General features: G+C 44.1%; 1 protein-coding gene across 9 annotated transcripts in view; it reads right to left on the bottom strand.

The window, feature by feature from the left end:
- Nucleotides 1–27,501, bottom strand: part of MTCL1 (microtubule crosslinking factor 1) — a 174,249-nt gene that overhangs the window by 49,413 nt on the left and 97,335 nt on the right. For 3 of the 9 annotated variants that reach the window (XR_012638098.1, XM_074944619.1, XM_074944626.1), the window contains exons 5-9: nucleotides 21,520–22,845; nucleotides 20,435–20,590; nucleotides 5,242–5,355; nucleotides 2,666–2,896; nucleotides 1,191–1,379 (exon numbers count right to left, since the gene is read on the bottom strand). Coding sequence is in view for 8 of the 9 variants with exons in the window: in XM_074944619.1 (XP_074800720.1) it covers nucleotides 1,191–1,379; nucleotides 2,666–2,896; nucleotides 5,242–5,355; nucleotides 20,435–20,590; nucleotides 21,520–22,845 (2,016 nt within the window). In the remaining variant the exon portion in view is untranslated. The remainder of the gene's footprint in view (nucleotides 1–1,190; nucleotides 1,380–2,665; nucleotides 2,897–5,241; nucleotides 5,356–20,434; nucleotides 20,591–21,519; nucleotides 22,846–27,501) is intronic. The other 6 variants (XM_074944625.1, XM_074944627.1, XM_074944621.1 and 3 more) reach the window with 5 other exon arrangements.

The following is a 27,501-nucleotide window of genomic DNA, read 5'->3' as shown; positions in this document are numbered from 1 at the left end:
TGCCCTGAGTGGCTGGGAGCTCGGGGTTCCCCAGCTGTGCCGCTCCGGGCGGCAGGGAGCTGGGGGGGTTCCCCCACGCCAGCAGCAGCAGAAAGCTGGGGGGTACCTCTGCCGCCCGTGGGAGCTGGGAGCTCCAGAGGCGGCGGGGGTACCCCACAGCATTCTGCCCCAGCGGGCGGTGGGTTACCCTGCAGCTCCCAACCACCGCAGGTTGAAATCACAGAGGCTGCTGAAAGTCACTGATTCTGTGACTTCCGAGACCTCCGTGACTAAATCGCAGTCCTAATCATAATCATAGAATATCAGGATTGGAAGGGACCTCAGGAGGTCATCTAGTCCAACTCCCTGCTCAAAGCAGGACCAATCCCCAACTAAATCAAGTAATGCACATACACAAGGGTCAGAGTTAAATTAGAGCAACATTTGTGTACAAAAGATGGAAGTTAAAAGGAATAACAACTTACTACATTTTGTTTTACTCTCCTACTGGAATACTTATTAATACAAAAGAATATACAATAACAGTTAAGTTTTTACTCTGTTTAGTAATATTCAATACTTAGTCTTTGAGCCATTTAAAAATATATTCCTAACTTGAACCCTAACTGCTGATTTGATTCCATTTATTGTAGATTAAATTCTTCATATTTGCCTAGTCCAACCCCAAGGTAGGCATGGCACAGGAGATCGCTGGGGGGACCAAATAGGATTTGCCTTTAGCCATTTAAAAAGGATGTCCAATAATGTAACAGAACTTTGGCATTACTTTTCCTTCATTTTTAAGGAAGACATTAAATACATGTGCCAGATTCTTAAAATATTTAAATGAAATAAAAAGCACCCCTCCTTTCTAATGGCTAGATGGTAAAATGCGCAGGAAAGATGAGTCTGTAAATTCTGCAAGCCATCAGATATTGATATATTTTTCTGGGCAAGCAGCCACAAGAGGAAATGGGATTTTTCACTCCTAGCATCTGTCAAGAGGACAGTAGTAATCACATGACTCCCTATTAAATATAGATATAATGGATGAAACCCATTAAAGTTGCTGTGTAGCTAGGATTGAAGTTGTGTACAATTCTAGGTACTTAGATAAAACAGAACATCAGCAAAACAAAATGAATGCCACTAAAAAAATCTACAGCATTAATTCCCAAGGCATGATGTGTAACTCCCTTCTGGTGTGATACCTGCTTTTGATGCTGCAATAGTTCTGCAGTCTGCAGCTGTGGTCCATGGTCAGTGCTCTCTGCTGTGGAATGTTGGGAATAATCCGTCAGTGCAAACACAACGTCATCCTCCTCCTCATCTCGTTCTGGGTCATCTCCCTTTCGTTCAGACTGAATGCCAAATTCTGGTAGGGCATCGAGGTGCTCAATCTAAAATGGCAAGAGAATGAACTCCACAGACACTGTTCCTGTATTAACTGTGCAGTGACCAAAAAAAAAAAAAAAAATCTACTGAAGGCTGGAGAAAAGGGATCTCCTTGTGGCTTGCAATTTATTAAGTCACATTCTGTATGCCAGTGAGAACGTTATTACACAACATAACATGAACACAACCCGACACACTGAAATCACTGAAGCCATAGAAAAGATGTTTTGCTATTAGGTGTGGATTTAGTTTACGCAGAAGCAGAAGAGCATTGCAGCATCTATAAATGGTCACTCCTGTCTTGAAGATTATTCATTCGGCCTAATTTGGTAGCACAAACACCTGCAGCAACTGTAGGCCAGGAATCAGTTGGTGAGGGATAGTTCAGTGGTTTGAGCGTTGGCCTGCTAGCTAAACCCAGGGTTGTGAGTTCAATCCTTGAGGGGGCCATTTAGGTATCTGGGGCAAAAGTTGGGGATTGGTCCTGCTTAGCAGGGGGGTTGGACTAGACGACCTCCTGAGGTCCCTTCCAACCCTGATACTCTATGATTCAAATGCTGAAAGAAAAGGCACCATGGACAGGAGGTACATAAATATTAGCAATACATGAAACAATTACTTAGAAGGTGGTTTCGGAATATTATGAACTTGAAGGATACTTCTCCCCTCCCCAGGAATTTTGGTTAGAGCAGCAGACTATGAAAATGCCTTTCTCCCAGTCATTTTATTTAATAAGGCCAAGATTTCCCAATGTGTATAGGTGGTTCTGGGTGCCTTCTTTCAGAGTGGTGCTTACTGATGGATGAATCACTGCTGAATTCACACAAGAAGCTGTGTGACTCTACTGCCAGTATGAAAACAGAGCACCTCTTCATCTGTATTCCTGAGGGCTTTTTGAGGAGTACACTGTACATACACGTGAAAAAAGCAACATCACTCAAACCATCCAAACAGATTTTAATCCATTAGCCCACTAATACACTTATTGCTCCATATAATTGTGCTAGCTGGGGGGTTTGTTTTAAAGATGAGAGAGCAGTAATTCAGAGATGTCATATGGGTTATCCCTCTTTACAAAATGATTTTTAAAAGGCCAGTAACTTTAACTTCAAATTCCATTTCAGTCCCTTTTAAACTCATGATTATGGAGGGCTGGTGCGGCTCCACAATTGGTTGAGTTGAGGTTTGCATGCAAAACAGGGATATCTGAATATTCATTTTGCTCATGACAGAACTAGAAACTCCTCTCATCTTTGCAGTTTCACTCCACTGAATAAGACGGGCCTGTTACCTCCAGTATGTCCTCCCCTTCCTCTTCTATTTGCTTGCCTTGCTGCCAGTGTTTCAGCAACCACTTCAGTTTCACATACAGCAGGAAGGTATTCTGCTTGAAACGCCTGAGTTCTTGCTGCATCAAACTTTTCTCCTGACTCCAGGTCTTCTCCTCCAATTTATTCTGCAAAGTCAAGCTCTGCACCTCCAAATCTTTCCTCCGCAAGGTCTGCAGATGCTCCTCCTCCAGCTTTAATGGAACAACACACACAATATCAATCGGGCGTTGCTGATGGGTGAGACAAACTGAAACCTCTAATTTCAATCAATATTAGCTACTTTATTTGGCAAGAGCCCTGACTTTTGAAGAATCAAAAGACCACAGCTTACAGCCCTCAGTTAATTAACCATATGCAAATAACCTGCTGAGGGAATGTACACAGTTAATTCACTTTAAAGATGCACAACAACAATGCTGCTACATAAAACACGTTTATGTCCAACATACTTTCCTTCCACTCTTCATTGCATCTTTTCAGTATGTTCCCTGCGTGGACCTGACCCTAAAACTGCTTCATTCAAAACTCATTTGATGACTGAATTTCTACCTACTCCTATAAAATGAGAGTATAATAATCCCTACAATACACAAGAATTTCAATTTTCCTCCCCTCCCTGCGCAATCACTCCTTTTGTTAAGAATGTATCTTCATCTCTCTCTCAAGAAACTCTTGTCTTTTATATTAGCTATCAAACACAAGTCTTGGCCTTTTTACATTAGCACTGAGGATTCATACTTGAAGGGCTGTTTGAGCTGCCTCATGGTGAACTCCTACAGTTTCTGCACAAGGCTGAAGCATAGATGCACACTGTGGTTGAAGACACAAGCATACTGAGACTCAGAATAGTCTGAGTTCCAACCCCATAAGCACCAAGAATAGCTCACAGTCTCACAGTTTGCAATTTAAACCCTATTATAATTTATTTGACACCAAACATCGGCCAGAAAAGTCATTCTTGAGTGCAACGTCTTACTGTATAAGTGAAAAACAGGCAATGGATTGATCTGGCACCAGTAAGAGTTACATAAATTACCTTTCAGCAGTCACATACTCCTACATGAATGCCAATATATTTCTGTTTTAACTGAATGCGGATGCTTACTAATGAGGGAAAGGCATTTAGAAAAGGAATGCAGAGCCATTGTTTATAGATGCCATTTCATATTATTTTGTTTCCTGTCATATCATGAGTCTATTAAATAACTGCCTCTCTTGTTGGTTACCAATCCAGTACAAATGAAAGCCATAGTAAACAAGCCACTACAATTCCTTAAATCATACAGAATATATCCTGCAACAAACACCTCATAGCTATAGAGAACACTTGGAAGGTTCATCTTCAGGAAAGGGGACAGAAAACCAGACCAATAATTCCTATTACAAATAAAATATACATCTAATTACCCCTAAAACATTCAGAATCCTATTTGCGACCTCCCATTCCATGACAAGCACTTTACTAAATAATGAACGCTTTTAAAAGTTTTGGACCTGTCATAATGCAAAGACACAGCACCTATGCAGATAAGCTAACAAAATCAGTTATCCAAAATGCACATACAACCTGTTACCTCTTCTGTTAGAGGGATTTTGGAGTAAAACTGGCTTATTAATAAATACTCTCAGTAATAGTAAACCCTTGTAAATAAATTCCTGATTAAATCAGGAATATTTACCCACCAATATGCAATTTACAGGTTTATAATCGACCTTAAAAGTAGTTTAAAACAAAAATGGATATTATGGGCCAAAAGTTGTGTGTACAACTCCCAGTCGTGCACATGGAGTTGCATACAGAGGGCAGACTTTAGTCCATTGCCACTTAATGTTGCCAGAAACATATACTAAAAAGGAAACTATTGTAAGCTTAATTTTTGAATGTGTAAATGAATATAACTTGGGTTAACAGACCCTTGTTCCATTGAACTGAAATGGAGATTTGGTTAAAAACAGCCAAGATCTATGAATCCAAGTCTTCAAAAAGGTGGGGGAAATATAGCCAATTTCAAGATATGTACACTGAACATGGGCAATAAAAGACAGGGAAGGAAAGCACTGAGAAATAAAGAGGTCCTGATTTTCATCTCCTGTACACTGGTGTAACTCCACTGACTTCAGGGAGCGTCTGATTTACACTAAGTGAGACAAGAATCAGGCCTACAACATCCAACTGTGCTCCTGGAGTTCAAGCAAGTGCTGTTCCACTGTCTCATGAAGAGCTGAAGGGGTAAAGAAGCAGCAGCCACTTCTTATGTGATCACAAATGTAGCAGCTCATGCAGGTTTTTTTGGCTGATTTCTCTAACAAGAAGATACCCAGGGACACAAAGATACAGAAATTAGGTCAGTTTACATTCAACCAGCTTCTAGATTCTTCATTTCCTCAGATGAGTGAAAATAAATAACTAAAGTTGACACTTTTGGGAGTGAATAGTAGTAACATGTAGACATAATTCCCTTGTTTTTGACAAAAAATGTTTCATTGTGCAGGTTCTGGCCAAATGTCTGTACTAGTGGATGGGTTTCGCATTTACCTGAATGATCCTCTCTGTAAACTTTTCTTGCTCCTCTTGGTGAAGTCTCGTCTCCTGCTCAAGTTGAGCCTGTATCGATACATTCTGTACAGGTAAAACATGGGAATCCCTGAGCTGATCAGTAGGACAAAGGGACATGTTTAGTGGAAAGTGTGTGTTAATGGTGTAAAAAAATCTGTCGGACAGACATCTTCATGATTTACAGTTATACATACAGTTACAAGCAAAGCAGGATGTGCACATATGTAGCAATGCCTTAAATATGTGTGAGGATTTCTTATGTGGCTTCCTGATAAAATATAAAAATAGGATCTTAATGTTGCATGTTGTATTTTCCTTTCAGGCCTGATCCTGCTGCCCTTATATAAGCAGTGTCATTGAAGTGATTGGAACTACTACAAGGTTACAGAATCAGAGCCTGTTTATAAGCTACTTATAGTATCTGGTAGTGTATCCAATCCACTGTGATGAAAGGTATTCACTTTTAGCATCCTTGCAGAGAGATCAGCCATACTGTACCTTTTAAAAAAAAATAAATCAGATAATGTGATCTCATTTATTACATGTAATACATAATGTTCCAGGTCAAAACGGTCCCTTTCTTCAGCTATGGGACAGGCTTTTACACAAGTTACAGCTGTACCTTACTAACATTTCTATTTTGAAAAGTGACTCTAAACCAGTCAAGTAGTGGAATCCCTGTTTATTGTAGTTCATCTTTATTCTAAATGTTAGTCTTGCAAACTCACTCTGGGACCTGACCAGACCTCTCAAATATCTCTCATTTTTAGTGACATTACTCCCTCAGTCTCAAAATTACTTATGTTCCGTACCAATTGGGTGTCCCCTTCAATTTTATTAACAATAATTATTTCAATCATGAAGCTAAGGTCACAGACTTAGTTATTTACACCAAAGAAATTAATCTCACAGCACTTACTTTCCTGCACTAATCACTTTTTGTCTCTCTCATTTTGGGTCTTTGCTACACATTTAGGTCTTGGCTAATTCCCAGTTATGGATCTGACAGTCAAACTCAGTTCTTTCCTTCTCACATGTAACTGTAACTTGATATGGAAAAAACTTTGCAACACAAAAAGAAACATTTTTAGTTACTTGTCAGAGCAGAAACAGTACTATTTGAGGCCTGAAAGGGTGCATTCTAATTTTTTATCAGCCAATTAAAGCTACCATACACTCTCTCTGGGCCAAGTGATTCCTTCTTTAATTGGTACTCTGCTGTATAAGTGATTTGTGCACATGTCTGTTCTATGCCTGAAAAGAGAGATTTTTTTATAGAGCTGGGGGAATAAACTGATTTTTTCAGTTTTCTGGCAGTTGTGAAAAATAATAGAAATAAAAATTTCAGTTTGGGTCTAACTGAATCCAAAAACTGCGAACAATTTTGGTGAATTGAAAAAATCTATTTAGGGTCAAATGGAACATGTTTTGTTTGACCCCAAACAGACTTTTTCCAATCATTTTTAAAGGGTTAGATTCACAAAAGGGGAGGGGGGAGGAGCAGGTAGTGGTACACTCCTTGTAACTTTAGCCCAGTGGTCAAAGCACTCATCTGGGATGAGGGAAACCCAGCTTCAAATCTCTTCTTCAGGACGATTGATCCTGGGTCTCTCACATTCCAAGTAGTTCCCTGACCACGGGACTAAAAGTTATAAAAAGGGCACTATCACCACCACCACCACCTCCTCCTCCAGCCATTTTGTGAATGGCATGTAAGTTTTGAAACTATTAGGTGAATTCATGTCAAATTTGCAAAGAATTTGGGGTTGACCAAACCTGCATTTTCCAGCAAGTAAAGTGTTGGTCTGATAAGTTTAGCCCTGCTCTAATTTTTAACCCCTTATCCTGTATACAGAAACTGACCAATGCAAAGTTATCATATTATCTACCATGTCTACTTTTTCTTGTGTATTAATACATCGACAAACATTTTCACTACATAAGCCCAAATTTTGGTGTTGGAAGTGAGTGGAAAACCATTGATTTCAATTGGAGCTGCATACATATCCAAGGGCAGATTTTCCTTTCTTTTCTTTTTTAAACTCAGGAGCTTTAAAATTCTTTGAAGACTAATCTCTTCTTGATGTGCAGGAGTTATATTGAGTCAGTTTCCCCATGTAGCAAGAGAAAGATGTTTTTCTTTAGTGATCTTTGTGTTCTTGCTCTGTTATTCTAATTAGCATTCTTTTAGAATACGATTTACGAGAATCAATGCATCAGGCCAGTTCATGTGCAATTTCATAAAAGCATGTTGCCTGCTTCATTAATTTGAGATTATCCAGAGCCGTGTGAAGTCTAGCAGCAATTTTATCTGTTGAAAACAACTATTCCACTGGTAACTCTTTATTGCTAATAATAATCATGAAAAAACCCCTCCGATATGGTTAGGAAATGGCAATAGCAGGATTTATCTACAAATGTGCAAGTAATTATTTCAAAAGACATTTGATTTTTAGATCACTCTCTCTACAGTAATGTCATATTTAGGGAATTAGAAAGATATTGTTTGTCTTGCGGTTCATGAAATTGGAAGCTGAAAATCCTTACATTTGTATTTTGTTTGTCTTTTTCCCAACATGCCTTTACTTATTTGATATATCAATAAAAATGGTAACTTGCTAGAAGGAGTTGATACTCTGTTCTTCACTAGTGTTAATGGGAGTTACATAGCTACATGCACATCAAGAGTGACCATGCCCGCAAAATGGGACAAGAAAAAAAAAAACCCCCAATCTCTTATGCTATTTATCGATAAGATGGCAGCATGAGTGGGAACCTTGAAAGTATGAAATATGTAATAATAGTTGGAACTACTGGTGAAAGACTGAATGCACTCTCAGAGGTGATGTAGTTTTATAAGCACTTTAAAAAGGTTTAAATCTTTTCCCCCCACAATTAGCCTGTTTCTGCCTTATTATGGAGGATGATTTTTTTAAAGCAATAAATTGCATGTGCTATAATTTAGTAATTTAGTAGACACATGAAGAATTGCACAGCTTTTCATCACTCTGAAACTCAAAGTTTCTTCATATCTTTTATTTATGTTATAAACATTGGGCTTAGTTCTGATAAGTGGCAAGAACTCAGAGTAACTTCAGTGGGGAATGGGGCTGCTCAGCACCCCATAAGATCATGCCCGGTGATTGTACCTTGATTAACGAATATGAAAATATTTATCTTTTCTAACTATGTCTGTTTGTGTATGCAATTTTAGACACATGGTACAGTGTCTGCAATTCTGCATGCTCATCTTTGCAAATCAGGCCCCTGACAGAACTGCAGTATTGTGGTATTTATAGATGTCATCTGCATAACTGTTGTAGATTTGTTTTTGCAAGCAGCATTGCTACAGCACTGGGAGACAATTATAGACATAAGATTTTCTGTTAAATTCCAGAATCTCTTCCTCTTATTAATGCATTTGCTACAACTGGGACAGAAACCACAAGGCACAAATTCCATTTACCATGGTGTCCCAGATAAGACATCCACTGAATAACACTCTAACATTATCTATATCAGGACACAAACTCACTAAAATAAAAAACACACAAACACAACACAACATGAACTACTATCTAGTGTTACTCCACCACCACACCACTGAACAGCACACTACATTTGCACCTTGACAATGATTTAAAATTTTCAGTGAACCCAAATTACATTTTCCAAAGTGCTTCAGTTCTTGTTGCCTTTGCAGGCCAGTTCCAAAGCTCTGCTGCCGAGACACTGAACACCCCTCTCACCTCTTTTCTCTCCAGAAGACGCTAATCCATGCTGATTCCCTTGCCTCAAGAGGACATTTAAACAAATATCATCCACACGGCCAGGGTTTTGTCTAAATATTACTCATTCCACTCAAATCTCTCAGCTCCCCCCTCAAAAGCCTGCCTCTTGTCAGCTCCAGTCTATTATTCTTGTGATAGAGCCCTATGGTTCTGGGAGGACTTGCTTTACACATTTATCTCACTCCGCCAGAGCAAGAAGTTTGCAGAAATTAGCATCTGATGATAAGCCACCCCAAGACCAGCCACCTCATCGCTTTTTGCTGGACCACAATCAATACCAACCTGACTAAAATAAAACATCTGATTGTTTTCCCCCCCTTTGTTGAATCTGTTTTTGAAGGCTTTTTAAATATATCCAATTTGATTCTTATGAATTAGAAACCAGCCTACATGCAAGAATTATGAGTATCACATTTCATAGACTACTTGTTTTAGTCATTTTTCAATTCAGAGGCAGCAAAATGAGGATTGAGGATGTGGACGGCTTTTTTTCCCCCTTCCTCTGAGGAAGCTAAAAAATAAACATTTCATACGTGTATTATGCCCCTTTAGTATTTTGGACCCCACAATAAATACATTCCAAAATGGCCAAATTTACGTTTGAAATCTGAATGTTGCAAGTACACAATAAGCTAAATGTCACAGTCATTTCTCAAGCATTACACATTGCTTTCGCATATGATACACAAATTCTCAAAGGTTGCGCCTAAATTGCACCCCAAAAATTAGTGCGTATATCTCATTGCAAAAAAAATCGGTTACTTACTTTCTCGTAACTGTTGTTCTTCAAGATGTGTTGTTCACGTATGTTCACGTTTTTCAGGTATGCGCGCGCCACGTGCACGAGTGTCAGAAACTTTTCCCCTTAGTGGCTCCCATCGGGCTGGCAGGCCCCCCGAGTGGCGGCACTGCGCCCCGCATATATATCCCCGCTGGCCCGACCCCCTCCAGTTCCTTCTTGCCGGCGACTCCGACAGAGGGGTTGGAGGCTGGGTGTTGGAATGGATGTGAACGACACATCTCGAAGAACAGTTATGAGAAAGTAAGTAACCGTTTTTTCTTCTTTGAGTGCTTGTTCATGTCCATTCCACATTAGGTGAATTACAAGCTTACCTCTGGAGGAGGGTAGGAGTCACGGAACAACTGCTCGGAGGACCGCTCTGCCAACCGCTGCATCCTCTCTGGCCTGCTGGTTGATCGCATAGTGGGTTGTGAAGGTGTGCACCGAGGACCAGGTGGCTGCTCTGCAGATCTCCTGGATCGGGACCTGTGCCAGGAACACCGGGGAAGTTGCCTGCACCCTGGTCGAGTGGGCCATGACCACCGGGGCCGGAACACCTGTGAGCTCATAGCACGCCTGGATGCAGGTTGTAATCCAAGATGAAATCCGCTGCGCCGACACAGGGAGGCCTTTTACCCTCTCGGCTACAGCCACAAACAGCTGCGCCGATTTGCGAAAGGGCTTTGTGTGCTCCAAATAGAACGCCAGCGCTCGATGCACATCCAAGGTGTGCAAGCTGCGGTGACTCGAGTCCGTATGGGGTTTTGGGAAGAACACCAACAGACAAATGTCCTGGCCCAGATGGAATTGGGAGACCACCTTAGGGAGGAACTTGGGTTGTGGCCGAAGCTGCACCTTGTCCTTGTGAAATACTGTGTATGGCGGCTCAGAGATGAGGGCCCTCAGTTCAGACACCCTTCCGGCCGAAGTAATGGCAACCAGAAATGCCACCTTCCAGGAAAGGTGGAGGAAAGAACAGGTAGCGAAGGGCTCGAAAGGGGGTCCTGTGAGTTTAGAAAGGACCAGGTTAAGGTTCCATGGAGGGACTGTGGGGCGGGAGTACAGGAACACCCTCTCCAACCCTTCAAGGAACTGCCCCACCATTGGGTGGGAAAACACCAAGCCCCCCCAAGAGCCCCGGATGGAAGGTGGAGATGGCTGTCAGGCACACTCTGAGTGAGGACGGGGCTAGCCCTTGCTGCTTGAGGTGCAGGAGGTATTCCAGAATGGCCTGCACCAGGGCCTGGCCCAGCCGCACCCGTCGGGGTTCACACCGACATGAGAACCTTTTCCACTTGGCCATATAGGCCACCCTGGTAGAGGGCTTTCTACTGCCAAGCAGAATCTGCTGCCTGGGAAGGGAGCATTGGCTCTCCAGGGCATTTAGCCACAGAGCCTCTATGCTGTCAGGTACAGTGACTGCAGGTCGGTGTGGAGAAGCCACCTGCCGTCCTGTGTAATGAGGTCCCGGTGTAGGGGCAGGACTACTGGGGCCTCCACCGACAGCTCTAGGAGCTATGTGTACCAGTGTTGGTGGGCCCAGGCTGGGGCAATGAGGATCACCGCTGCCCTGTCCCTGCACATCTTGAGCAGGACCTTGTGCACCAAGGGGAGTGGGGGGGGAAGGCATACATCAAGCCCCCTCTCCACGGGATCGCAAATGCGTCCGTGAGTGAGCCCGGGCTGCAGCCCTGGAACGAGCAGAACCGCAGGCACTGGGCTTTGGCCCTGGTGGCAAACAGATCGACCCAGGGAAACCCCCACCTGTGGAAGAGCGAAAGCACGATGTCCGCCCTGAGCGTCCACTCGTGTATGCAGTACGACCTGCTGAGGGAATCTGCCAGCTCGTTCCGCACCCCCGGGAGATAGGACGCCTCGAGGTGAATCGCATGGGCTATGCAAAGGTCTCAGAGGAGGAGAGCCTCGCGACAGAGTGGCAAGGAATGAGCCCCGCTCTGCTTGTTTATATAAAACATGGCAGTAGTGTTGTCTGTCACAACTGTCATGCTGTGACCACTCAGAGTGGCGTGAAAGGTCTGGCAGGCGAGACGAACCCCCCTGAGCTCCTTCACGTTGATATGGAGCGACTGCTCTGCTCCGGACCACAACCCCTGCGTCATGAGGTCCCCCAGGTGAGCCCCCCATCCGTGGTCTGATGCGTCCGTCACCAGCGTCAGGTCTGTAAGTGGGGCGGCAAAGGGGATGCCTTCACAAACCACAGGCTGGGACTGCCACCACAACAGGGGGTCCAGCAAGTCCCTTGGGGCTATCACTACCTAGTCCAGAGGGTCCCTGCCTGGGCGGTACAACCGAGCGAGCCACGCCTGCAGTGTCCTGAGTCTCAGTCTGGCATGCCTGACCACATGCGTGCATGCTGCCATGTGGCCCAGCAGCTGCAGGCAGCACCTGGCTGTTGTTGTTGGAAACTGGCGCAGGGAGGCCACCGCTTGCTGGATAGCCCGGAATCGGGATACCGGAAGGCTTGTCCTGACCTGCACCGCATCCAGGACCGCCCCTATGAATTCCACTCTTTGCATGGGTACGAGCGTGGACTTGGGGACATTGACCAGGAGCCCCAGTTCATGGAACAATCTCAGGGCCACCTCCACATGGCCCCGCACCTCCGCCTCGGATCGGCCTGCAGGGAGCCAGTCGTCGAGGTACGGGTACACCTGATTCTCTGCCTCCGTAAAAAGGCCACCACTACCGCCATGCACTTCGTGAACACCCTTGGGGCTGCGGCTAGACTGAACGGGAGAACCGCAAATCGGTAATGTTCTCGGCCCATGGTGAAGCGTAAGAACCTCCGATGTGCTGGGAAAATGGCGATATGAAAGTATGTGTCCTTCATGTCGAGGGTGGCGTACAAGTCCCCCGGATCCAGGGAAGGGATGATGGTGCCCAGAGAGACCATGTGGAACTGGGCCTTGACCAGAAATTTGTTGAGCCCGCGCAGGTCTAGGATTGGGTGAAGGCCCCCTTTGGCCTTGGGGATGAGGAAGTACCGGAAGTAGAACCCTTTTCCCCTTAGGCCGTGAGGCACTGCCTCCACCGCCACCGCCTCTAGCAGCGAGCGGACTTCCTCTTCTAGGAGATGCTTGTGAGAGGGGTCCCTGAAGAGGGACGGGGAAGGGGGGGGGAGGGAGGGAGACTGCAGCGAGTACCCATTCTGCACCGTGCGTAAGACCCAACGGTCTGATGTAATGGTGGACCACGCACGGGAGAAATGGGACAGGCGGTTCAGGAAACAAAAGGAATGGATCCAGTGACTGGTCTGGTACGCTGACCTTGAGCGCACTTTCAAAAGCCTGGCTTAGTGCCCGGCTGGGGTTTGTGCTGGCCTTGGTTCTGGCCCAGTGCATTATTGTTACTATTGTTGTTGTGCCGTTGCCTGTTACCCCTGCCTCGCCTACGGTAAGGCTCATGCCTATGGAGAGGCTGGTACTGGCGTTGAGGGGGAGGCTGCGGCTTAAAGGGCTTCCTCTGGGTCGCCGGGGTGCAGCCTTGCTTCTGTCTGGTCTGAGAAGAGCCCTGACCCAGGGCCGGTGCAACCACTAGGCCTAGGGCGCCAAGTGGTTGGGAGCGGCCAAAAGCGCGCTCCGGGGAGGCAGTGGAGCGGAGGTCAGCTGGGGCAGAGGGGTGCGGGGAGGGACGCCTGCAGCACGTAACGCTCCCTTTCGCTCACCGCTGAAACCACTAGGGAGCATGGACTCAGGTGGCAGAATAGGAACTCATAACCCTTAGATGGGGCAAAGTATTTACGCTCCACTCCTTTAGCCGCTGGAGCGCTGGAGGCTGGGGTGTGCCATACAGTCTTATAGTTAGACTGGATGGTCTTAATGAGCGGGAGCGCTATTCTGGATGGACCTTTGGGGCTCAAAATGTCCACCATGGGGTCCTCCTGCTCAACCGTCTCCTCGGCCTGCAACCCAAAATTTTGGGCAACTCTGCGCAGCAGTTGCTGGTGGGCTCTATGGTCTATTGGTGGAGGGCTGGACACCTCCGTACTGCCTCATTCGGGGAAGACGAGGAGGTTAGCTGCTGCTCGACCTCCTCTGGTTGGTCCTCCTGCTCCGCATCTCCCATGGTATGGGCTCCCAGCTCAGGCCGGGGTGGGAGTCCATGGGATGGCACCGGGCTCGGTGCCAGACTCTCTGGTCTATGCTGGGGGGATGCTGGAGGCCTGGATACTGTTGCCTCCGGCACCGTTTGGCGTCAGTGGGGGACCGGGACCGCTGCACCAAGTAACTTGCCCTGGACGGGGCCCCTTGGCGCTCCTGATAGGCCCAGGGGGTACAGAAGGGCCAATGGCCTGGCGGCCCCTTTGGGGTTGCCAACTCCCTTGAGGGTCCCTGCTGTCCAGGCCCCGGTGCGGGTAGCTATAGCGGCCGGAGCCGGTGCCGGCCTTTGCGTTCGGCGTCGCCACAGTCCATGGTGATGCCAACAATCTGCGCCAGTGGGAGAACGAGTGGCTCCCGGCTGAGCGGGACTGGGACCTGGACCGGTGCTGGCGTTCTCTGGACCGGGACCATCTGTGGGAGACCTCTGGCAAGGGCCGTCTCGACTCCTCCCGGTGCCAGTCTCTGGGTGGTGCCAGAGAGCGGCGTGCCCTTTCTGGTGCTTCTTCGCGTTGACCCACTGCTGGTGCCACAACCTCCTTCTGGGCCGCTGGAAAGTGCAAGTCTGCGGAGTCGGAGCTCGACAGGGACCAACCCTCGGAGTGGTGCTAGGACGGTGTCTTCAAGCGGCACACCATTGCCGGCTTACCCCTCAATGGCACCCGAGGCACGGGTGCCGGAGGGTTCTCCCCATACGGGAGGGGGCTCGCCGCCGACAGCTCGATGAGGTCCTTTGCAGCCTCAAAGGTGCCAGGCATAGACGGCTGATACGTTATGCCCTCGAGCCCATCGTCTGCACTGAGCTCACTTAGGTCTGGGCTCGGTGGGGCTTGTGCTGACGGGACCGCCTGTGTCAGCGCCGGTACCGCGGCCTTCCTGCTCTTGTCGGCGCTCGATGCCTTGGGAGGTGCCAGCCTCCTGTGTGGGGAACGACCAGGCTTTCCTTTAGGCTGCGCCGGGGGCTGCACCGGGGAGGACAATTGATGCCAGGGCCTAGCCTGGCGCTCCGGGGCCAAGAGTTTACTGTGCTTCGCCGGTGCCAGGTCTCCCAACGGCTCCGGGGCACTACGCACCGAGGAAGGCTGATCCGGTGTCGGGCGCTCCAGGCCCGGCGGCTGCAGTACAGCCTCCATCAACAGTTGCTTTAGGCAAAAGACTCTCTTTCCTTGTCCTTGGCTTGAAAGCCTTGCAAATCCTACACCTTTCAGTTTGATGTCTGTCCCCCAGGCAACGTAGACACGAGTCATGGGGGTCACTAACTGGTATAGGTTTGCGGCACTTAGCGCAAGCCTTGAAGCCTTGGGCCTGCGGCATGCCCCGTGGCCCGGGGCAGGTGCTAGAGGCCTCCAAGCACCTAATCACTTAAGTGTTCACAATCTATATGTAAAATGAACTGATAACAGCTACTCTAAAGGCTAAGGGACTGCTCTTCTACGAGGGGGGTGAGGGCGGTTGTTCCAACGCCGCCACGGACAGTAAGAAGGAACTGGAGGGGGTCGGGCTGGTGGGGGTATATATGCGGAGCACAGTGGCACCACTTGGGGGGCCCGCCGGAAGCTGCTAAGGGAAAGTTTCCGATGCTCGTGCATGCCGTGCGTGCACACCTAATGTGGAATGGACGTGAACAAGCACTCGAAGAAGAATAGGTAATTGTGCAGTTATCCATTTGTGTATTTGCTGGCACAAAGAATGCCAGATTTTATTAAAACATTTAAGCCGAAGCCTTTGAAAATCTGGACCATTATTTGGAAAGTACATGAAGTCCTAATGAGTTCACTTAGACGTTGGATATTAAGATTTACACCATAATGGGTCTTTCAGGGCATTATACTGTCAATCTGTAGTGATATCTTACATAGAACAAAAGAATACTATGTATCAAAGTGCACCATTCTTACTACCCCATACCTAGTGAGAAGGAATATTGGTCAGTAAACTCGTACCAATTTGTCATTCTGCTTCCCACAATTTTGAAAAGTGATGGGTATGTTTTCTATTTTATGGCTTTTTGTTCAGTGCAAATAATATGCAATGCATGAAGACAGAATACTATATCAGTATAAAAAGGGAACGATGTGCAAAATTTCAGCACATGGTTAGGATATATTGTAAATGTCATATTACTGAAAAGCCCTCAAATGGATTTACAAAAATTGCCTTAAAGGAATGCAGAAACTGTCTGAAACAAACAAAAGCAGGACAGTCAGCATAAAGACTGAAATTCTGTCCTGATGTGGCCAGATACCATAGCTCTCTGATCATACAGAAGATCCCATGTAGATACAAAGTAGGAATTAAGGATGAAGTGACACATTTCACTTGCAAATACCTACAATTGGTTGATTTAATTTCAACCCATAAATTAGTTTAATATAGCTGCTTACATTTAATATGAGGACACTAAATAGCAAAACTAGATAAAGCAATTTTCACTAGTCCATTCTAAAATCTAAGCGTAAAACATCTTTCATTGTTACCCTTTACTACTAGAACTTGGTGAAAACATTTCTCATGAAAAAGTTACCCAAAAAGATTTTTTAAAGGATTTTGCCTTGGTTATGCTTTAGTGTTCACTTCCTGCAAACTGTGAGTGGCAAAAATTTCCTGCCATGTTTGTTCACAGAAAGTACGTGCAAAGTATATGAAAGTTGTATATGTGAGTAATCACAAAATCCAAATTTAAAATTTATGCTTGACTATTTGTGCCAGATGTGCTTATGCACTCATTCAGCTGAGAAACAGAAGCAATACCATGTGGTTTATCTGCCTAACCTCAGTTAAGCAATACAACTTGACTTTTAGAACATCGAGTATCAAATACTCACAGCAAACTGTTTGTGACCAATCCAAAGATTAAAAAAAATGGAGGAAAAATTGTCTACTACATTTGAAAAAATATGAGGAAATTGCACTCTGTTTATAGATATTCCACTAACAGAAAAAGAGATTAAATTTATCAGATGAAATATTTGTCAGTTTTCACTGATCTGATAGGTTGCCTTGCAATCTTTGATCTGTTCTATGCATTTGCTTCTTAAGGTATTGTGCTACTTTCTCTAATCCCTCTGCCTCTTTTACGGATAACAATTCTTGTTTATTCACTTGCTTTCCCTATGGATTTTACAGAACCAGTTCTCCCACCCACCATAACAGAGCTCAAACCATGAGTAATGTATTGACTATTCACCTCAGTGGGCGCCGGCCTCCTCCCCTCTGCCAAAGCAATTCAACTACTTGTTTTCAGCAAGAAAACAAAGTCCCATTCTTAAGACAATTTCAAGAAATAATTTCCCTTGGACTGTGAATCTAACCCAAGTCTTTAATATGCAAAGACATTCTAATAATACTGTTACACTAACAGCAATGCAAAGACCAAACAAAGGCAGATGTTTACAGTTAAGCTACAGGGTGATTCAGGCATAAGGCAGTCTTCATCTATTGAATTTAATCAAACAATTAGGCTCCCACAATGCTTATTTTTCAAATAGTTTATAGAGGAGAAATGGGTAAATGGAAGCTGCTCAGCACTTCATGGGAAACGTTCCCTTTAAAATTAGGCTTGGAAAAAAATGGACTTGCTTGCTTACAAAAGAATTGTTTGCATAACTGAAACATGTCCATCTCTTTGAAAGGCCACACAAGAAGAAGAAAGCCAATCATTATCACCTACTGGAGCTGTGTGAAAATTTTCATTCCTGAAACAAAAAGTAGGTAGAAGTTTACTTTTTGACATTTCTGCTTTTGGGCATGAATTTACTGGCTTTTCATCTCAACTTTTTACAATGACAAAAATAACTTTTTGCATTTGAAAACTATGTTTTCTGCTCACTCACCTGGCAAAAAAATGTGTGACTTAGTGCTTCCAGATTTTGCAAACTCAGGCTCAAAGAAAATAAATTTAAGAAAGGAAAAGCAAAATCAATTAAAAAAAATCATTTGGGGAACTTTATGCTTCATTTGGCTCCCATTTTATGTTTTCATAGACCTCAAGGCCAGAAGGGAACATTAGATTATCTAGGCTGACTTCCTGCATAACACAGGCCATAGAATTTCATCCAGTTTTTCTCTATTGAACCAATAACTATGTAAAAAGAAAAGGAGGACTCGTGGCACCTTAGAGACTAACAAATTTATTTGAGCATAAGCTTTCGTGAGCTACAGCATCCGATGAAGTGAGCCGTAGCTCACGAAAGCTTATGCTCAAATAAACTTGTTAGTCTCTAAGGTGTCACAAGTCCTCCTTTTCTTTTTGCGGATACAGACTAACATGGCTGCTACTCTGAAACCAATAACTATGTAGATGCCCAGCTCCAACGTGGAATCCTGGATGATCTTCATGGCATATCAAACCACCAGTATACCCAATCATTTCAACATATGACAGTGTGATGTAATGTTCCCTGTAGCTTCAATAAACTGTATTTAAACAAGTGTGCTTGTCACTAATGCCTTCTTACCTCGGTCCCTTTTATGAGTGTCCCATCCATACTCGCCTCTCCAGCACAGTTGGACTTTGAGTGGATATTCTTGTACCTTCAGTTATAGCTACCTGCTTTTGTGTGCCAGGCTAAGGTCTCCTTGATGTGAAAACTACTCTCACCATCTGCTCAGCTTTTGACAGTTTACTTTAGGTAACATCTCATTTTGGTAGATGGCAAACCATTTGTGCCAAAATTACCCAAGTCATGTAGCTCGATAAATATAGGGTTTGTATACAAGATATAATACAAAGAGAAGGTTAAAAATTAGGCAGCAGGGAACTACTAATGGTAAGAGTGTTTAAACAGAAAGATTTTGAACATTAACTCCAGTCATTTCTGATCCATACTTGTTAAAATTCTCACTAGGGACAATTATTCCAGACACGTATTGAATCAAAGGACTCAGCTCCCTCATCTTCCAGATTTCCACATCTAAGGAGAAAGTCTGACTCCCAACCACTGACTTACTGTTATTTATGTTTTAGCAGATATCTGTTTTGAAGTTTACCTTTGATGGGTAAAGAGGGAGAGGCTGTAAATTAAATACTTCTTATGCTACCACCATCAGCTGCTGGAAAGAAGGTAAAAAAACAAATTACCTGTGCTCAGTGAAGGACAGCCACTCTGCCTTTGAAATTCAGGATGGAATTTAGCTGTTTGGCCACTAGCCAGTGAGGAGCATGCCTCCCCTCTCCCGCTCTGCCTCTGTTCGCTAGTGCCTATTGTCTGTTAATCACAATTACCAGCTCTCACAGGGAGCATCTTCCTTCTTCCAGATTGAATTATCTGCTTCTTGTATATCTTAAGGTCTTTATCTACATGGAGCTTCAGAATTAAAGAACCATGTTTAAACTGAGCTCCCTTTAAAGACTCCTTATTTCCATTTAAACCAGTTCTAGGTTTGGCAGGCCAGTGTGAATGGGGTTAATCTGCAAAACAGTGTTTAAATGCCACTTGCTAGTCTAGGTAAGGACATTGACCAGACACTACAAAAATAAGCAGAAACCATGTTGTAGCCCAGTGGCTCTCAACCAGGGGTCCGGAGCTCCCAGAGGGCCACAAGCAGGTTCAAGTGGGTCTGTCAAGCAGGGTCAGCATCAGACCCACTGGGGCCCAGGGCAGAAAGCCAAAGCCCCACCGCATGGCGCTGAAGCCCAAGGCCCTGAGCCCCACCACCTGGGGCTGAAGCCAAAGCCTGAGCAGCTTGGCTTCCTGGGGTTCCCTGTGGCAGGGGCCCCAAGCAATTTCTCTGTTTGCTACCCCCTAATGCTGGCCCTGGCTTTTATATGCAGAAAACCAGTTGTTGTGGCACAGGGGGGCCGTGGAGTTTTTATAGCATGTTGGGGGGGCCTCAGAAAGAAAAAGGTTGAGAACCCCTGTCGTAGCCAATCTTTGTTTATACCAAATCAGTTTAAACTATATTTTAACCTGGTAGATCAAAGCATGCCTTGAGCCTCCGCGTGGGGGAGATTTAAAAAAAAGTGTGTTAGCTTTTATATTTGACAAATATAAAAATATGTCAGATCCACAGCATCTGACAATTCTGTTTAATTTTTTTGAGACTGTATGCTGTCCTGCTGCCTGTTGGGAATTACAGTGCTGTGCACTATACATCCCCATCCTGGGCACCTCTAGCCTTCAAAAATTTTAAAATCCAAGTAAAACCTGGGGGCATGGAAGCACAAGACACAGCCATCTCCCACAAGGGCACAAAGTCCCTTCCAGAGAGCATATTGTATTTTATTTTATTCGGGCCTTGAGCCAAATGTTATTCTTCCACCAAGCCAGGCTACTGGGAGCAGTGTGATAAGCCCCAAAACAAGTGCATTTGCTTTTGTGAAATTTACGAATATTTAAATATTTTTGCTGAAAACGTCACAGCAAAGTTCCAGTGTTTCACGCTCCCCACACTTGTTCACCCTCCCCACACTTCTGTGGCTGAAATTTATGTCCCCTCCACGGCAGCAGGAGGCAGTTAGTAGAATGGGCTGCTGTGCTGACCTCTAGACTGAAACAGCCCTTGTCGCCTGGCCTGTAGAGTTTAATGTCTCCATCAGCTCTGCGGTGTGGCTCGGTGGTGGCTCGGTGGTGGTGAATCTCTTGCTCCTCTCCACGATCTTGGCTGAGCTGCCACTCCATCTGATCCCTCAGTTTGGACTGTTAGGTGCATGGGCGGTTTATAACAAAAACAAAGGACAGGAGGGAATAAAGAAAACAAAAATGGGTAAGGTAGACAACTGGGAAAAAAAACTACAAGACAAAGAAAAGCGTGAACAGAAAAAACAACTTAAATACAGTGGCATAAGAAAGTGAAGAGAACAAAACTAAAATGAGGATGAGCAAAATGATGGGCTGAAACATCTGAAAAGCAAAAAAGAGAAAGAGAGGAAAAAAGAATGCAAACACTGGTTATGAGGCGCATGCAATGAGGATGCATGAGTCAAACCAACAGCAAGCATACAAGTCATGAAGGATACGGGATACAAGGCTCTTCCTTCCTTACTTGTGCTGTGCAGAAAAGCTATATCCAGTGTGGCAGTTGAGACATGCGCCCATTGGCAACGCTTTACGAAAGGCAGTCCTTCGCTGGCTAGTGCTTCTCACTTGCCCCTCGGTTATGTGAGTGAGCTGTAAGCAGGCTTTTCAAAAAACATCACTTAGAAAGTTTATTTTATTTTGTTTTTTTGGCAAGGCTTTTGAGAACACACCTCATTCTTTTAAAAGAGAGCACAATAAAGAACTCTGACTACATTGGCAAGGCTTCTAATTGCTTTTGACAGGAAAATTTACTTTGGATTTTTTAACTAATCACATCTGCATCAGGAAATGTTGCTTCTAGAGACAACAAAAAACCCAGATACCTATTGCTTTCATTGGATTAGCCTTTCTGCCATGAGGAACCACCGCTGAACGAAAGTAGTTGAGCATAAAAAGATTAAAAAAGGGTTTGTTTTACATTTTAGATTGTAATACACTGCCATTTTGAAATCATAAAGCAGCTGTGTGGGAAATTAGCTCTAGAGTAGCAATGCCAGCAAGAAAGAGAAACAACAAACAGAGGGAAAGCAAAGAAGAAGCCCACTTACCTGGAAGTCTGTAATTAACTCTTTTCCTAGGTTACCAATGGGTGAGTCTCGAGACATGGATGTCATTGTGGACAGAAAACTGGAAGATTCTGTCAGGTGGGGCAAAGGGGAGAGGTCTTCTATTTGTTCTTTGAGGCTTTCCCCGATGTGATCAACCTTCTCCAGGAAGGTCTGTAGTTCTTTACGGAAAGCTTTCATCCTTGAATTGATAGTGTCCAGAAGTTCTGGTTCATTTTTTTCCTCACCTCTCTCTCCATCACTTTTGAAACCCTGCTCAGAGGAAGGACTGCTGGTGATGTGCACCTTGGCATCATAAATTAAACTATCAGTGTCAGTGATGAGACGGAGCACAGTCCTTTCAAGCCGTTCAGCCTCTCGTTTGATGTTAATTAAAGACTCGGTGTCCTCTTTCACTCTCATTAACTCAGTAGAACAGAGGTCGCTAGCTTCTGATGGCTTACCGCTCCCAAAACCTGACGTCTTTTCATAAACTTCTTCCGAGTCACTCTCGCCCCCAATGGGTCCTTCTCTCTTTGGCTGTGTTGGGCGGCCCTCTTCACTGTCACTCTCTTTCTTTCCTGCATCACTCTCAGCATCACTGTCCCTGGGACTTGAAGTGCGCAGCCCTAGATGAGAGACAAGATCATAGCGCTGCACATTGGACATCAACACACGATTCTCATACTGGAGTTTCATCACTTTTCCACTCAGTTCATTGATTTGCATCCTCGCTGATTTCAGCTCCTCTTGTAGGGATCCACTGCATTTAGAGGCACCATCATCCAGCCAACTGGACTCCTGACTGGGCTCGAACTTGAATTTGTTCAGTTCATTGGTTAGTTGTTTGTTGTGATCCTCAATCTCAGAGATCGATCTCCTCAACAGCTCCGCCTCTTCTTCAACAAACTGCAAGTGACGGCGCAGCTCTATTGCTGACTCCATGGAGTCACCGTATGGTGAGGTAGGAATACTTGAAATATGGTCCCGGCTAAGACATTCTCTCTCATATTGGCATCTCATGTCCTCCATCTCAGCTTTAATACCTCTGTTCTCCACCTCCAGTTCAACTATCTTCCGGCCCAGTATGTTAGCTTCCTCTTCCACCAGTTTCAGACGAAGTTTCAGCTCAGCCTCTCTGGTGCTGGGTGGCCCTCCTGCCTCCCCAGTAGGGAGGGGACTGTCCACATCTCCATAGATGGATTTGTACTTCTGGAGCTCCTGTTCCAGTTCATCTTTCTCCCTCCCCAGCTTGGCCATTTTCTTACGCATCAGCACTGCTTCTTCTTTGGCAAACTGAAGCTGGCACTTCAAGTCAGCGCTGTCCTCCTGCCAATAAGAAGAGGCCCCCACCAAAAGAATTATTATATAATAAAGGCATAATCAATTGTTTAAGTACCAAAATCTTCACATTTTTTCCTTTGAAATTTTAAACATACATACAATTGAAAAAGAGAGAGAGAGCACGCTGTGCAAATCACAGATAAAGTTGATACAGTTTACGGCTTGGGCCTGGTGAAATTAACATAGTTCCCAGATGAATAGAAAAATCATAGCATAACTGTGTTAATGTGTTTTGCAGACAAGAAGATTGCAAAAACTTTATGAACAACAAAAAATGATTCAAATGAAATGGTGTTGTAGTTTGTTTGAACTTTTTTCCCTTTTCATTTTCATTATAAATTAGATAATTTTTAGCATGCATGAAGCAGAGGCTAACTGTACGAATGAGGTTGCGCCTCATTTCTCCACTCAGTCTTCTTCTCAGCAGTGCATCAAACATTCTGAAGTGTGACAAACTGTGCAGTTGTTTTGCCATAATGAAAAGGATGCACTAGACTTTGACTAAAGAATCCTCACAACATTTTGGGACACAGGAAATGTTTGTAAATTGTCTTGAAAATGAGACGCACGATTGTTGTTGCTATAGTTGGGAAATAGGATGTGACCATCCTATCACCAGCGACCTACACTATGTGTGAGCCCAGCTCTCCAGAGGTGACAGAGAAAAGGAATACACTAACTAGGGTGACCATACGTCCTGTTTTAGCTGGGACAGTCCCCTTTTTAAGCTCCGTTCCAGACATCATGACCTTTTGGCCAAACTGGGCATTTGTCCTGTTTGCTCTTACCCTAGGACCGTGCAGAGGAATCTTCGGCCAAGAGCAAATTGGACAAAATGCCCAGTTTGGCCAAAAAAAGTTGTGACATCTGTGCAGTGCTAAATTTGTAACGAAAGAGGTGCCAGGGCTCAGCCCCGGCATAAATTAAGCACTGGCTGGGGCAGCTGGAGAAAGGCGGCTGCTGGCCAGGTGCCCAGCTCCAAAGGCAGAGCTGCCTCCAGCAGCAGCGCAGAAGTAAAGGTGGCATAGTACGGTGGCATTGCCACCTTTAGTTCTGTGCTGCTGCTGGCAGCGGTGGGAGGCTGGAGAGTGGTGGCTTTTAGCTGGGATCCCAGAGGTGCCAGGGCCACGACCTGCCAAGCCTAGAGGTGCCAGGGCTTAGCCGCAGCACAAATTAAGCACTGCTTCTGTGACACTGGCTTGGGCCAACCTGGCACAGTGACTCCAGATGGCTCATATTCTCTCAATGCAGAGAAGTGAGGAGAGGGCAGGGGAGGAGGGAAATAGGAGCAGAGTGGGTCAGAGAGAGGGACAGAGAGTAGGGGATGGAAAAAAGTAGGAGGGAGAAGGACTGGGGCAGGAAGGACTATATCCACTCCCAGTGTCCCATTTTCAGTTTCGGGAAATAGGGTCACCCTAGCACTAACCCTCTGTAAAATCCAAACCTAGCTCATTAGAAAACCCTCACTTTAAAGCAAGCACAGTCTCTTAAATAAGAGATTTTGTTTTGGGGATATTTTTAAATCCCAACTCCAGTGTGTATTACACAGAAATAAGAGGCAAGATTAAGTAAATTTTAAGATGAACTCTTCTCTTGCATGATTCACTTTTATTATTTGTCATGGAGATGTAGGCATTTGGTCTCAGAAGAGACACATTTGTCAGCATCAGTACAATTATGGAAGGCAGTCTTTGAAAGATAATCTCTTGAGGTTGTAGGTTTTGTCAGCGCTGCTGGGAGGGCCACGAGGACACATGTACAATAAGCTATGGACCCTCCATTTCAGTTTTGGCACCACTGTGTTACAATTCACAAGTACGATTTTGTTACAACACACAGTAAGTGAAACAAAAGTCAGAAGAAGAAATGCCAATTTTAATTTTTCACCCAATTTAGATAGAAATTTGGTATAAGACTAATTAAGACTATTCAATCTGCCTGGGGAAGTTTAATTCCTAAAGTACACATCATTACATCATCATCAACATCTGTTAGAGTACTTACAATAATCTACCACTACCTCTGTTCAAATATACACTAATTATTTAATTTCAATTATAACAGAGTAAATTGGGCAACTATGGCCCAGTTCTGCTCCACTGAAATCAGTGGGAGTTTTGGCACTGGCTTCCCTGGGAGCAGGATATGTTTTTAAAAAATAGTAAGGAAGTTATTAACTGGCTAAGTAATAACACGAAATAGGTAAACAAACGACTCATACATCTCCAAAAAATCAAAGCTGCCAGTCAGCTCAGCGATGAGCAGAAATACCAGAATCAAACAGATCAAAACAAATACAAATGAGCTGACTGGTTAAGACAGTGGTCATAATTGCTCTGGCACCAATACTTTCATTTTTTATAAATACATTCAAGAAGGTATAAACTACTAAGAATTATAATGCGAGTGATTACAATAGATTCCTTCTCTGTGTTAATATATTTGCATTCTTACACACAAGCACACGGACAAAGAGCTTCGATTGTGAAGTCACATACGTTTGCAAGTTGCTTGCATCTTTCACTAGCAGTTAGATGTTGGAAATTAAATACCAAATTCAGCCATGACAAAAGTTCATGCAGCTCCCACAGAAATCCCTGGAAGGTTTTGCTTGATTTGGCTAAATCTGGCTTTAAGGGTAAAACATCTTTATTCGGTGCTGCTGAATGGGGTTTTGTCCTCTAAAGAATGCATTGTTTTTCTTTTTTGTTCAGACAATAAGTTTATCACCACCATTATAGACTTTACTTTTAAGAACAGTTATATCTAGATCAGTGCTGGATTCATCTGTAAGGAAATTAAGAACCGTTATTTGTATTCTTGAGAACATACCAAATAAAATTTAGACCAATCCCACTTTTTTTTAAAAAAACAGCCATAAATGCTCCCATATGAAATTCCCTTTGTGCTTTCTTTGAAATCCAATAGAATTCATCTTATTTGTCTGCTTTCTTTAGCCGCCAAGCCCAGCAATCTATGTGTTTTTCTGGAAATTCCTGTGTAATTACCCAGGTTCTTGTATCTTCCTTTTTGTTGATAACTTCATTCATACACACTATAAAGCCTCAGACATCACACACATCTTTTTCATTGGTGTTAGCTGTACAGGCTTGATCCTGCTCCCATTAAGGTCAAGGAGAATTTCAGACTTAATTTGCACTGGATTTCAAGAATATAAACAATAGTCACTTTTCCATTCTTGACGCAATACAAGATGAATGTGTCTGCTTCAAAAAAAGAAAAAAAAAAAAAAAGAAAAATTCTCATTGACTTCAATGGATTTTGGGTCAGGCCCTTAATGCTTGTGTCCAACTTCATTGCTCAATGCAAGTTGAATACTTCCACAGTTAAGTGTTGTTTTAACAACAGAAAAGCACGATTGGTTATTATTCTTATAATATTATTAGTCTTTTGACTAAAGTGTTAAAGTATGATAGATAATAGTAAGTCTAACAATCTTTTTCGCAACTGACAAAGCAGAACGAAAAAAATAAAAGTTGTTTCCATTTAAAATCATGGGGAAAAAAGACAGATATAAGACAACAGAATTGCTGGATGTTAATCCCAACTACCAAATATGGATTCCATTTGGAAAGGTGACATAGCTATTTCCCTAGTTCACATGCATGCTAACAGAAAATCCCAATCCTTCAAGAGCTTTTCCAAGGAGACAGAATGCTCAGCTCAGAACAGATTTGTCAGTAATGTCTATGCATGACAGAAGTATAAGATTCCAACTTTCATGTACATGTCCCTTCAGAAGCTTTGTGTACAAGAAATATCAATGATTCCTTGACCAGCTGAAGTCAATTTTAAAGTAGTAGTATGTAGGACACCCATGCTGATAACACAGGTTTAAAAAATATGGCAAATTAAGGAAATTAATAAATCAGGAGGATTAAGCTGAAATTGACATTATTTAAACCACTAAAGAGACAAGAAGGGGAGGAATAGCGTTTGTGACATTCTGGAGGAACAAGAGGTTGAAATCACAGCAGTTAAAATCAGGGCTATGACACAGTCTGGTTATATCTCACACCTGGCATGCAGAAACTTTCCTAAATATTGCATGTACGCCAGACTCAATAGGAAAGGCAGAGCCAGTGATAATACAGAAGTGTCATAATGCTAACAGTGCTAGGCACTGACTTTAAGAGACCATTAAGGATCCTTGTGAACTGATTATTGATCATGATTATTAGTATCCTGTAGCATAACTTTGCAGGGAGCTTCAGAGAGATTTGGAAACAAAGATGGACCCTGCCCCAAAGAGTATGCAATCTAAATTAGGCCAACATAGAACATGAAGATATTCAAAGGGAAAAGGTGGGGATAAAACAAAAATTAGTTATGCAGTGTAAATCAGTGGTGGGCAACCTGTGGCCCGCCTGCAGCCTGTCAGGGTAATCTGCTGGCAGGATGCGAGACAGTTTGTTTACATCGACCATCCGCAGGCACGGCCGTCCGCAGCTCCCATTGGCTGGGAACGGTGAACCATGGCCACTGGGAGCTGTGGGCAGCTGTGCTTGTGGACGGTCAATGTAAACAAACTGTCTCGTGGCCCACCAGTGGATTACCCTGATGGGCCACAGGTTGCCCACCACTGGCGTAAATTCTGTCATGAGATTGAGGATCTGATCA

Source organism: Natator depressus, chromosome 2 (assembly GCF_965152275.1).
Source record: "Natator depressus isolate rNatDep1 chromosome 2, rNatDep2.hap1, whole genome shotgun sequence".
NCBI lineage: Eukaryota > Metazoa > Chordata > Testudines > Cheloniidae > Natator > Natator depressus.
Note: the sequence above shows the minus strand (reverse complement) of the source record. Positions and strands in the feature narration are given on the sequence as shown.